Source organism: Neopsephotus bourkii, unplaced genomic scaffold (assembly GCF_033783945.1).
Source record: "Neopsephotus bourkii isolate Nb327-2 ecotype Australia unplaced genomic scaffold, CSIRO-AGI_Nbou_v1 NB_107, whole genome shotgun sequence".
Classification (NCBI taxonomy): domain Eukaryota; kingdom Metazoa; phylum Chordata; class Aves; order Psittaciformes; family Psittacidae; genus Neopsephotus; species Neopsephotus bourkii.
The window spans coordinates 14,698,080-14,711,128 of NW_026900624.1; the positions used below are offsets into that span (position 1 = coordinate 14,698,080).

Genomic DNA, 13,049 nt, shown 5'->3' on the forward strand with positions numbered 1-13,049 from the left:
GATTATGGATGTACGCCACCATTACGGAGTTCTATATGATTGTGTTGTAGTCTCTAGTGACCAGCTGGTATATTGTTCTCTAGAGTTCCTGCATGTGGAGGAGTATGTACCAGCTGAAAATCTTTTCTTTAAAGACTTCCAGGAAGAATTTAATCAAAAAGATATACTTTTTCCTGTGGATCAAGATAGATGAGACCTTCAAAGTGTATCTGAATACATTTTATTAACAGGGCTTGCCCATGGAATTAGTCTCGGTGGTTTTCTGAGAAAACAGCACTTGGATCTAAGCACTTTACAAGGCTGTTATTATTAACAAAGATTATTACTATAGTAATTGTAATAGTCCTATATTTATAGTACATTAATGACAGGAATGTGCTCTATGTCTTAAATTATCAACGATGTAATGGATTGAAGCACCTCCTGCCTTTTCTTAATAGGTGTTATTAATGAAATGCCCTTTTTTGTTGTTGTTGGTTGGTTGGTTGTTTTATTGGTTGCTATTCTACTGTTGTGTGAATCAAGTTAAGGTCCTCGTGAGATATTCAAAGCAAGTGTTGTTCTGTAGGAGACATGAACACAGGACACGTTTGCTTAGGGTACCAGTGGTTTAAGTTCTGTGGATGAAAACTTTTCATTTATTTGTCAAAACAAAATCCAAGATGAAAAAAACCCCAAACAAACAAAACCCTAATAAACTGAAGGATAAAAACATGTTTTCAGTTAGTGTATCTATCTTCTGGACTCAGTAAATATTTTGTGATTGCATGAGATTATGGGGGATAGAAATTTGTGCCTCAGGTTGATCTTTACTGGATCTGTGTTCCTAAAGGTATTTTCCAACATCTGCTGCTGTTTCTGTTCCATTATGTGATTAAAATTACTGTTTTTAATAGTGAGGAAGTCTTAAGGATGTTTCCTACCGTTATTAAAGTATGTCAGCAGTTTTCAGCCCTTTGTTATTATTACAAAAGAATGAATATCATCAGTGACAAAAGTTTTTATATGATGTAATGCAAGAGAGACTTCCTGAGGCCTTGTTCAGACTATGCAAAGTAAGCTTTAGTCAAGTCATTTAAAAATGAGGCTGAGATTCTGGGAGAGACTGAGCCTCTGATGAGGATGGAAATGTTGCTTTCATGAGAAGAGGATGCAGAGCACTGACTGCCAGAACGTGCATGTTCCCTCCATAGCACATGAATGTTGCTGATTGCAAAGTCCCAAACTACTTATCTAAAGAAGCTGCTTTCTACCATCTGCCAGTTACGGTAAATGTTCTACTCTTAGTTTGGTAACTCCCTTTTATTTCAATGTATGTTTTCTTTCCTGCTTTTATTATTTGGTCCTATTTTTCATCTTAACATCGAGTCATACAGAAAGGGAGAAAAAAAGCTTGCATTAGGTATCCCAGTTTTGAGGGCAGAAGCTTCAGACTGGTGAAACATCAAAGGGAGCAACTGGCAGAAAGGAGGGGTTTCTCCATAAGAAGCCCAAACTGGATTGGCATTCATAAAAGTGTTACTTATGTGGTATACATAGTCTTTAAAATGCTGTAACAGTGGAAGTTCAGGAGAACAGCAGACCTCTCTTACCGTATGATAATTAAAAGAGTATAAAATAATAACAGCAGTAAAGTTGACATTCAGGAAGGGGAAAGACAGAATTGGAGTTACTAACAATTTGAAAGTTCTCTTCTGATTTTAGTAGATGTTTCAGTAATATTCTTGTGGACATCAAGCTGCATGAACCAAGGTTGCAACACAAAGATGGCATTGAGTTAGCAGAGAGGGATTATGGAGACATGTATTGAAGTGGGGGTTTTTTGTGTGCATGTTCTGTAGCCTGTGTGCAGAGGTAGTAGAAACCCAGCTATAACCAGGGTGCCTTTCTGAATGACTCTAAAAGTAGAATTAGAGCTTTCTGTATCTAACTTATATGTTAATTAAAATATATAATATATATTGAGAGCCAGATGGGAAAAGATGCCAAACTTCACCTGCATCTCCTCATTTGTGTGCCTGTTTTCTTGGGGCTCTTTGGTGATCTACCTGGGCAAAACTTTTTAAGTGCAAAACTAGGCTTTAATTCTAAGTGGGTTCAGTTGAATGTGGTAAGCGCAAAACATGGCTGAATGAGAAAACATAATTCAAGTCTTCCAGGAAGTCTCCAATTTAAGGAGTCAGTGTCCTGTTTCCTGGAAAAGTTTGAGCATTGTCTTAACCTCTGTGTAAAGAAAGGACTCTCTCCAGGTGGCTTTATCCAGTTTGTTCTCAGGAAGAGAAAACCATAGGGTGTTTCAGAAATTTAATGTTTTTCTCATCTGTTTATTGATTTTTATTTACTTAAATAATAATAATGACAGGGTATATGCATATATTTGTTCATTACCATACTTAATGTGTATAGTGATGCGTCAGGCTTTTTACAAAGGGGCTAGCCAGGGTCCCCAAACAATTTTGCAGCTATAAGGCTAGTCCTTGAAGGAAAAGTTATACTGAAAAATAAACTGAAGTACATAGCCTTCCTGAAGTGCTTAGGTGTTGATTATGTAAATGTAGATGGTCATACATGGTATTCCAGAGTATGTATTTTGTCTGACAAATGTTTTCAATTACGTGTCATTCAGGCTAATATAAAAGTCCCAAGAGATGAAGTTGTAGACCCTTCTGCTCAAAGAAGAGTGGACTTGTTCTGACTTTACATGGGGGGAAGTACCGTGTGTTGTCATGCCATGTTCCTTTTCACCAAAGAGTTCTTTGGGTAGTCAGGAACAGAGCATGGAGCAGATGTCTTTGGGCATGATAGTGCCAGTTCTTTCATAGGCTCCCATAGATCCTTTAATTTTAATATCTTGGTTTGAGCTTTGTTTTCTAAAAGAGATCTTTCCCAAAATGAACTATGGGCCCTGGATTATAATTCCTGCAGTCGACTCAACTGTGGCTTGAGTGTGTTGCAGGGTTCTTGTTGCATCTTTAAACATGGTAGCAAATGCTTGATTGCTGTTACCAGTATTAGCCATGAAAACTAGCTGTAGGGTGAGGATTGTTCTTCATTGCTTTGTAAAAATACTGTTGGAAGTTTGTTTCTTCAGGGGCACGTAAACAAGCACAGTTAGTGAATGCCTGCAGGAAATCAGTAATGCTGAAAATGTGTTCCAACTGGTAGTAGGCTAGTGACTTCCGTTCCTGAAAGTGAGTGATTCCTCTTGCACTACCCAGAAGGGTGGAAGGTTGCAAGGAGAGGGGATACACATTGATGTAGGAAATAAATGCTTAATTTTAATAGCCATTAAAACAATGAAATTGAGCAGTGGTGTCGGTATGACTGGGAGATGTGGATGCTATACCTTTTTTTTTTTTTCTCTTTTTCTCCCCATTTAGGGCTGTGGAGTTGTGCATTGGGTGCTGAACAGCATGCAGTCCTTTCGGGAGCAAAATAGTTATCACGGAAGCCAACAGAGCTACCCACAGGAAGTGCACAGTTCATCCCGACTGCAGCAGTTCAGCCCCCGGCAACAGGCCCAGATGTTCCAGAGCTTTGGAGGAGGTGCCAGCAGTGGACGTCGTGGAGCAACAGGAGCCTCTACAACAATGCCTGGTGAAAGCTCTGGCCATCAGAGTTATCAAGGTTTCAGAAAAGAAACAGGAGAGTTTTACTACATGCCTGCCAACAAAGATCCAGTAGTGTCAGGAGGGCAGCAGCCACCTCAGCGCAGGCCTTCTGGACCAGTACAGAGCTATGGCCCCCCTCAAGGGAGTAGCTTTGGGAGTCAGTATGGAAGTGAGGGACATGTGGGCCAGTTTCAGACACAGCACTCGACCCTTGGGAGTGTATCCCACTATCAACAGGATTATACTGGTCCTTTTTCTCCAGGGAGTTCCCAGTATCAGCAGCAGGCTTCTAGCCAGCAGCAAGTGCAGCAGCTGAGACAGCAGATCTATCAATCTCATCAGCCTTTACCCCAGGCTTCCAGCCAGTCTGCTTCTAGCACCTCACACCTGCAGCCCATGCAGCGTTCATCCACCCTGCCTTCCTCTGCTTCTGGATACCAGTTACGAGTGGGTCAGTTCAGCCAACACTATCAGCCACCTTCGTCGTCGTCCTCCTCCTCATTCCCATCCCCACAGCGTTTTGGCCAGTCAGGACAGAATTATGATGGAACTTACAGCGTGAATTCTGGATCGCAGTATGAAGGCCATGCTGTGGGTTCCAATGCACAGGCATATGGGACGCAGTCAAACTACAGCTTTCAGACTCAACCAATGAAAAGCTTTGAGCAGTCAAAGCTGCCCCAAAGTGGGCAGCAGGGGCAGCAGCAACAGCATCCACCTCAGCATGTAATGCAGTATTCAAATACTGCCACCAAGCTCTCTCTTCAAAGTCAAGTGGGACAGTACAGTCAGACCGAAGTTCCTGTAAGGTCACCGATGCAATTCCACCAAAACTTCAGTCCAATCTCTAATCCATCTCCTGCTGCATCTGTGGTTCAGTCTCCAAGCTGCAGCTCTACCCCTTCTCCACTCATGCCAGGTGGAGAAAACCTCCAGTGTGGGCAAGGCAACATGTCCATGGGCTCTAGAAACCGAATCCTGCAGATGATGCCTCAGCTGAGTCCTACACCATCTATGATGCCAAGTCCCAATGCTCATGGAGGAGGATTCAAGGGGTTTGGGATGGAAGGACTGCAGGAAAAAAGGCTCACAGATCCAGGGCTGAGCAGCCTGAGTGCTCTTAGTTCTCAAGTGGCCAATCTGCCTAACACTGTCCAGCATATGTTGCTTTCAGATGCCTTGGCACCTCAGAAGAAAAGTTCCAAAAGGTCATCCTCTTCAAAGAAGGCCGACAGCTGCACCAACTCAGAAGGCTCCTCCCAGGCAGAGGAGCAGCTCAAGTCTCCCCTAGCAGAGTCCCTTGATGGTGGCTGTTCCAGTAGTTCAGAGGATCATGGGGAAAGGGTGAGACAGCTGAGTGGCCAGAGCACCAGCTCAGACACCACTTACAAAGGGGGTAACTTAGAGAGATCCAACTCCTCACCAGCACAGGCCTCCCAGAATGAGCCATCAAAACTCAGCAGCAGCCCTGCAGCTAGGGAAGATGTGGCCTCCCCTGGCACGAAGGAAGCTGTGGTGGCTGTAGAAAATGCCCCCAAAGTGAATGAAAAGGCAGTTGGGGTGATTGTCTCCCGGGAAGCCATGACAGGAAGAGTAGAAAAGTCAGGTGGACAAGATAAACCCGCACAGGATGATACTTCCACAGCTGCTCAGGCACCAGCTAGTGCTAGTGGAGCAAAAGAAGCTGGGCAGGCAGGGACACAGCCGGAAACTCAAGGAGGAAGCAAAGGAAGCAAAAGTGGAGATAACACTAACCATAATGGAGAGGGGAACAGCCAGCCTGGTCATGCAGTTGTTGGGCCAAATTTTCCTGCAAGAACAGAACCTTCCAAAGCTCCTGGCAGTTTAAGGTACAGTTACAAGGATAGCGTAGCAGCAGGTATACAGAGAAATATTGGTGGCTTTCCACAGTATCCTTCTAGTCAGGAAAAACTGGATTTTCCAGGGCACAGTGAGCGCAAAGGCCGGAATGAGAAGTTTCCCAGCCTCCTGCAGGAGGTCTTACAGGGGTACCACCACCACCATGCAGACAGAAGGTACTCCAGGAACGCACAAGAACATTCTGGAATGGCTGGGAGTTTGGAGGGAGCCATGAGGCCTAATATCTTAATCAGTCAAACCAATGAATTGACCAGTAGAGGTCTCTTAAACAAAAGCATGGGGTCTCTCCTGGAAAGCCCTCACTGGGGTCCCTGGGATAGGAAGTCTGGCAGTGCAGCTCCTGATATGAAACAGATAAATTTAGCCGATTACCCTATTGGTAGAAAGTTTGATGTGGAGTCTCAGTCATCTGCCCATGAAGGGGGGACACTCTCGGAGAGGAGGTCAGTGATCTGTGACATATCTCCATTAAGGCAGCTTGTCAGAGATCCTGGCCCTCACCCAATGGGGCACATGGGTCCTGAGAGCAGAAGTGGAAGGAGTGAACGTCTTGCCCCTGGCTTGAGCCAGTCAGTAATACTCCCTGGTGGTTTAGTATCCATGGAAACCAAGATGAAAGCTCATAGTGGGCAAATCAAAGAAGAAGATTTTGAACAGTCGAAGAGCTCAGCGAGTCTCAATAGTAAAAAAACGGGAGACCATTGTCATCCTGCTGGCATCAAGCATGAATCTTTCCGAGGCAACGCTAGCCCTGGAGCTGCAGTTTCCGATGCTGCTCCAGACTACATTCCCCAGCAGGACAGCAGATCAATGCAGATGAGACGAGGACCTGGCAGAACTGGAAGCAGCAGGGGCAAATCACCTTCTCAGTTTCAGGATCTTGCTGATAAGCTGAAAATGTCACCAGGCAGAAGCAGAGGTCCAGGGACAGATCTGCATCACATGAACCCACATATGACGCTGTCTGAAAGAGTCAACAGGGCTTCCTTGCATTCTGCTTACCCTCAGAATTCAGAAGGCCCGTCTTTGGCTTCAGCATACCACACAAATGCTAGGCCTCATGCTTTCAGTGACCCTAACCCGAGTTTAAATTCCCAGTACCATTACAAGAGACAGATGTACCAGCAACAGCAAGAAGAGTACAAAGATTGGGCAAGCAGCACTGCTCAGGGTGTGATTGCTGCAGCTCAGCACAGGCAGGAAGGAGCAAGGAAAAGCCCAAGACAACAGCAGTTTCTGGAAAGAGTGAGGAGTCCTGTAAAAAATGACAAGGACGGAATGATGTACTTTCAAGGTAGCTCTTATCACGATACTGGAAGCCAGGAAGCTGGCCGCTGTGTTATGGGGAGTGACAGTACTCAGAGCAAATGTACCGAACTGAAACATGGCAACCAGAAGTTGCAGCATCATGAATCTGGTTGGGACCCCTCTCGGCAAACTTCTCCGGCCAAAAGCAGTGGCCCTCTTGGACCCAGTCAGAAAAGATACTGCCCTCAAGAAGGCGATGGGCATCGACGAGAAGAATCTGCAGATTTGCCCAAGCCAGGCAATGCCATGCTTAGGCTTCCTGGCCAGGAAGACCAGTCTCCTCAAAATCCATTAATTACGAGGAGGAGAGTCCGTTCTTTCATCTCGCCTATCCCTACCAAAAGACAGCCACATGACATGAAGCACAGTGGCAGTGAAGATAAAGGGCGTGTGATGACTTCAGCAAAAGAAGGAGCTGATAAAACGTACAACTCCTACGCCCATTCATGTCAAAGCCAAGATGTTGGCAAGTCGGTTGCAAAGGGAGATTCCTTCAAGAATCTGCCAAGTCCTGATAATAGGAATTGCCCTGCTGTTTCTCTCACAAGCCCGACTAAGACCAAAATACTGCCTCCAAGAAAGGGGCGAGGATTAAAACTGGAAGCTATTGTTCAGAAAATTACGTCTCCTAATATTAGGAGAAGCGTGTCTACCAACAGTGCTGAAACTGGTGCAGATACTGTCACTCTTGATGACATCCTGTCCCTTAAGAGTGGACCTGAAGGAGGAAATATGACTGGACATGGACCAGAGGCTGAAAAGAGAAAAGGAGACGTGTCAGATCAAGTGGGGCCAGCCAGCCAGGACACAACTGGCGAAGTAACTCTTCCAAGATCCTCAGAAGAGTGGCAAAGCAGTGAGGAAGATAAAAACAAGAAAAAGGTCCCTGAAACTGCCAGCGTTGGTAAAGAAGGAGCAGGATCCAGTGCAGCAGCACCATCTTCTCAGAAGTCATTTGGTCAGGGAAGGTCGGAGGGATCTGTAAGTGGAACTGGAACTCTGACCTTTTCTGACTCAAAACCGATCTCCCCTTCCAGTGTGTTTACTTCTGAACCAAATCCAAAGGCTGAGGAAAAAGATGGAGATGTGACAAACATTTCGCCCAAGCCAGATGGTTTCCCTCCAAAGGGATATTTTCCCTCTGGAAAGAAAAAGGGGAGGCCAATTGGAAGCGTAAACAAGCAGAAGAAGCAACAGCAACAACAACAGCAGCAGCAGCAGCAGCAGTTGCCCCCACCGCCCCCACCGGTACCTTCGCAGTCTTCAGAAGGGGAAGCTGTTGCTGAGCCAAAGCCGAAGAGGCAAAGGAGGGAGAGGAGAAAACCTGCAGCACAACCACGGAAGCGAAAGCCTAGACGGGCTGCTCCGATTGTGGAGCCTCAAGAACCGGAGATCAAGCTTAAATATGCTACCCAGTCTGCAGATAAAACTGACTCCAAGAATAAGTTCTTTTTCCCTTATATTCATGTGGTAAACAAGTGTGACTTAGGCGCTGTGTGCACAATCATTAATGCAGAGGAAGAAGAGCAGAACAAACTGGTGAGAGGTCGGAAAGGACAGCGGTCTTCAACACCCCCTCCTAGCAATGTGGAGAGCAAAGTGCTGCCCACCTCAACTTTCATGCTGCAAGGCCCTGTGGTGACAGAGTCTTCTGTCTTAGGGCCTCTGGTTTGCTGCGTGTGTGGCAGATGGGCCAACTTTCGTAACATGGGTGACCTCTTTGGCCCTTTCTACCCCCAGGATTATGCAGCCACCTTGCCCAAGAACCCACCTCCAAAGAGGGCCACAGAAATGCAGAGCAAGGTCAAGGTACGGCACAAAAGTGCTGCTAATGGTTCCAAGACAGATACAGAAGAGGAAGAGGAACAGCAACAACAGAAGGAACAAAGAAGCCTAGCTGCTCATCCCCGCTTTAAGAGGCGACACCGCTCTGAGGACTGTAGTGGAGCCTCTCGGTCACTTTCAAGGGGACCTCCTTGCAAAAAGGCAGCCACTGATGGTGGCAGTGGTGGTGAAAAGACTCCTTTGGACTCAAAACCGTCTATGCCCACTTCAGAAGGTGGCACTGAGCTGGATTTACATATTCCTGTACTACCTCTTGACAGCAATGAATTTTGGGTCCATGAGGGTTGTGTTCTCTGGGCCAATGGAATCTACCTGGTCTGTGGCAGGCTCTATGGGCTGCAGGAAGCTGTGGAAATGGCAAAAGAGATGGTGAGTACCTAACCTTGCTATATGTAATGATTATTTTTTTTCCATTTGCAATATGTATACCATTTGGAATACCATTTTTTTTGTTTTTCTCTCGTCTTAAACAGTCATCTTTCATCTTAAGTGTATCTCTAGTGATGTCCTTTTGATGACCTTGTTTAGATCTCTACCACACCTGATCAGATAGATTTGTCAGGCATCCAAAAGCTGGATGCTCTTTACCTCCTAAATGTTCTGAATGTCTGATGCTTTCTGATGATTACAGTGATCTCCCTTCTTCCCCCCTGCCTTTCCTTATTCTATCCTATTTAACATTCTTGAGGGCTCTTTCTGGGGTCATACAGTGAAAGGACAAGTAGCAGCGGATACAAATTGCAACAAAGAAAATTCCAATTGAATCTTAGGCAAAAACCTTCACAGTGAAGGTTGTTAGACACTGGATTGAAGGGATGGGGAATGACAGAAGGTGTGGAATTTTGGAGTTGCGCAAATGTGAATGAGCAAGGCCGTAAGCAGCCCACTTTACCTCTCAAGTTGGATCTGTCTTCAGAACTGACTGCTTTCAACAGGGGTCCCTTCCAACTTCAGTTATTCTGTGATTGCAATACGTATTGCTCAGCTGTAGAATTGACAGCCCTTACAAGGTGGATGGAGTAGAATTGCACAGAGGTCTGCAAGCTTCAAGTGAAATGTGGGTGGGTTTAATATTGATTAGTATGGATTGTACCACAAATTATACTGATAACTGACTTCCTCAAAGTGCATGTATAAAAGAGTGAGAAGAAATAGGTAAAAGCAAGGACCTGTTTGTGGATGGAGACACTTGCTATTCTTGATTTTCTAAGACAAAAGCTGGTGCTTTAAAAACCTCAGTTAGGTGGCTTGCTTTGCCGTCATCAGTATGTTGCATCCCTTTATTTATGGTTACTTTTTGCTTCATGCTCTCTGTCATCAGCCAGACCATGGCAGAGAAGGTACTAGACTACTTCTTTGTGTTTCCTTCAGATTCTTCCATTCTCTAAACGGTGTTGGGATCCATTTTGTATCTTCTCTTCCCTCTGTATTGTTATATACAGCATGCTCGTTTCCTCCCTATGAGCTTTTTCCCTTCAGGTTTGATTCCTGGCTTGTTCTGAATTTTCACTTACTGTTCTTTGACAGTAATTACATGCTTCTTTGCCCTAACTTGATTTGGCCCGCATTCTTGTTTCTAGCCTCTCATTAAACAAAGTCAGTTAATTTCATTTGGTTTTCATCGAGCCATGCCTGTGTGCTTGTTCTGATGCAACTGTTGAATTTCATATCTTTGGTAATTGCAAAGTTTCTTTCAGGATTTCTACCACCATTTGGATTCTACTTGCGATGTGGCTGTGCTTTCATATGTCTTGTAGTTCACCAGTATTCTGAATTTGGATCACTCCAGCCTGATATTTCATTTTTTCTCTTTTTTTTAAGGCATGTCTTTTATGATTCTTGTTTTTCTCTAATGGCAAATGCCAAGTCGTTGATTGTCCTCCAGCGATCCATTTTGTGTTCCTGTACCTGCAAGGAGTGTAAACCCAGCAGAAACATGCTATGTTGATAGGCTGTGATCAAACTTGTCAAATAGCAGCCAGTTACCCGTAGCAGTTTTTATAAGGTTTGCATGTTGTTTGACATGTAGCTCTTTCTCTGCGTGGGATCTTTATGACTTTGTGACTGAATACACTTTGGCCTACCCTTTATCACATTCTTCCAACTGTTGTGATCATCTCTTTGTCACAAGTAGAACATTTTCTTTTTTCTCCTTTCCTTAACTCTTTCATCTACTCTTATGGCACCATACAAGAATATCTCCTTATGCCTTGAACCTTGTGTCCTTTCTCTTTACCTCATTCTTTTAATTACTTGCTTAACTCCTGGCTTTTCTTTTCCTTCGTAGTACCTGTAGACACGAGTGTTTGCCATTTTTGAAAAAAGGATGGGTACAAAATGCCTGTGGCCTCCTTGCCTTTGCAACTGCCTCTTAATTTCCCTTTTTTTATGTCAGAATTCTTGAGTGCATTGTCTGGGGCTCTTGTCCTCCACTGTGGTTTTGATTGTGCTTTACTCCAATTGTAATCAGTGTTAATGGTGAACTCTTTCTAGCTAAGGTTCAGATTCAGTACTTAATTTTCCTTTCCCTGTCAGCTACATTTATCACCATCAGCTGTGCTGCTGTTGAAGTGTTGTTCCACCTTTGTTGCCTGTGTCCTCTTGATTACATCCTTTCTTTCTGCTGCTTTTGCAGAGACTGTTGTTCGTTACTCCTAGCTTTTCATGTGGCATTCACTGAAGTTTTGCTTATGCTTTCCTTCCATTTATCCTGGAACACTATGCCTTTGGAGAGCTTTTGGTAACCCAGTAGGGTTTTTTCCCAGTGTCTTGCAGAGCTTCCTTTTTACTCCACATTCATGTTTTTCAGCCACAAACTTAAGTTGTTCTGGAACTCATGGTGAGTTCTCGGACGCTCACTTCAAAATGTGACTTATTTTACACCATCTTTAATCCATCAACTGCCATCTTGTTCTGATTTTTCTCGTCACTCAGACTTGCAATCTCATTTGATTTTAAAATCATTTCTTCCTAATGCTTCCTATTTTAAGTCTGTAGGAAATGCTGCTTGCTTTTCTGTGTATGAGAAGTAATATGTAGCCTTCTAGTGCTCTCCACTGTTCTGTTCCAAGACTCTGAACTGAGGCAGGGACCATTTTCTTGTGTGCTTTGTTACTGTCTTACACAAGCACATTAAGAGAGGTATCCTAACTGAATGCTGCGCTCTTCTGCCTTACCTCCATAAGACTAATCCATCTTTTGCCTCTGTTACAAAAAATTGAATAGGTTTTCTTCCAGCATTGTTTTTTTTCTTGTTGTTGTTGTTTTTTTTTGTTGTTGTTGTTTGGGTGGTTTTTTTTTTTTTTGTTTGGTTTTTTTTCTCCTCAACCTTTTTACCCTATTGTAACAAATTGTAGTGCTGTGTTCTCCACTGGAAGCAGTATATCCTCCTCCTTCAGATAGGAGAGGGTTATGTGCAACATGAAGATGGCCGTCAGGGTATTCAGAGGTGTACGTGCTGGAAGCTGTCTCCAGGCAGTGGAAAGACTGTGCTGAACAAAACTCTTTTGCCCCACTGCCTGAGGATAGCCTTCTGGCTCAGACAGCTGTTTTCCTGTGCTGCTTGTTATGCTCTTTCTTTACCTTTCCCTTGCTTTGCAAGTGCCTTTTCTTTTTGTTCCCTGTGACATGTAGTTCATCAGTGTTAATGTCTGGAAAAGCAGATGTGCAAACCATGTAGCTGCTTCTAGCAGGAGAGAGTAGACAGGTGAGTGCAGAAGCATACAGGAATCTAGGCGTTAGGTCATGACTGGGATATGGAAAGACATTAGTGTATGGCATGTGAAGGGTCATGAGCCTGGAAGAAGTAAATAGTTAATGTATGTAGCACACTCTGTGCAAGTGAAATACTGCCATAATTCAGAATCTGTGTAAATTGCTTGTAATACCCACAAAGGGCAAATGTGCACCAAATTTAAATGGAATCCATATTGAGTTGAAATATTTTCTTTAGAAATCTGACTCTACTGTTGTTGCTTCTGCAGGATTCCAGTGTAGAAATAAGAAACTTAAACTTCTAGTCAAAAGCAGTAAACCATCAAACCATAATGTAGAGGTAGGGGCATAAGTAACCCCCCTCTCCTTCTTGTTTTCACACAAACTCACCTCTTTTTTCTCACAGGGAAGGTGAGACGAAGGGGCACAAAATCACAAAATGGGATATAGAAACCTTTATAAGTAGTTTTAAGTAATGTTAAGTTTGATGGCTTTGTAACAGTAGCAATGGAAAATTACTGAGGTGCATGATACATAGAGAAAAAAAAATAGAGTACAGCTAGAGAACATACTGAGAATTCTCACAAGATAAATCGTTATAGTTGGCCTAGTTTTAAGAAAAACAGTCTAGAAGAACAGGACACAGGGATAAGGAGTATCTGGGAACCGCAGGTGTCCAGGATGGGCTAC

The 13,049-nt window shown here is 43.9% G+C and overlaps 1 protein-coding gene across 4 annotated transcripts in view; it reads left to right on the forward strand.

Annotated features, from left to right (window-relative positions):
* TCF20 (transcription factor 20) overlaps positions 1–13,049 on the forward strand; it is a 129,037-nt gene that overhangs the window by 80,850 nt on the left and 35,138 nt on the right. For all 4 annotated transcript variants that reach the window (XM_061362909.1, XM_061362893.1, XM_061362901.1 and 1 more), the window contains exon 3: positions 3,381–9,014. In XM_061362909.1, coding sequence (XP_061218893.1) covers positions 3,414–9,014 — 5,601 coding nt within the window. In that variant the 5' untranslated portion in view covers positions 3,381–3,413. The remainder of the gene's footprint in view (positions 1–3,380; positions 9,015–13,049) is intronic.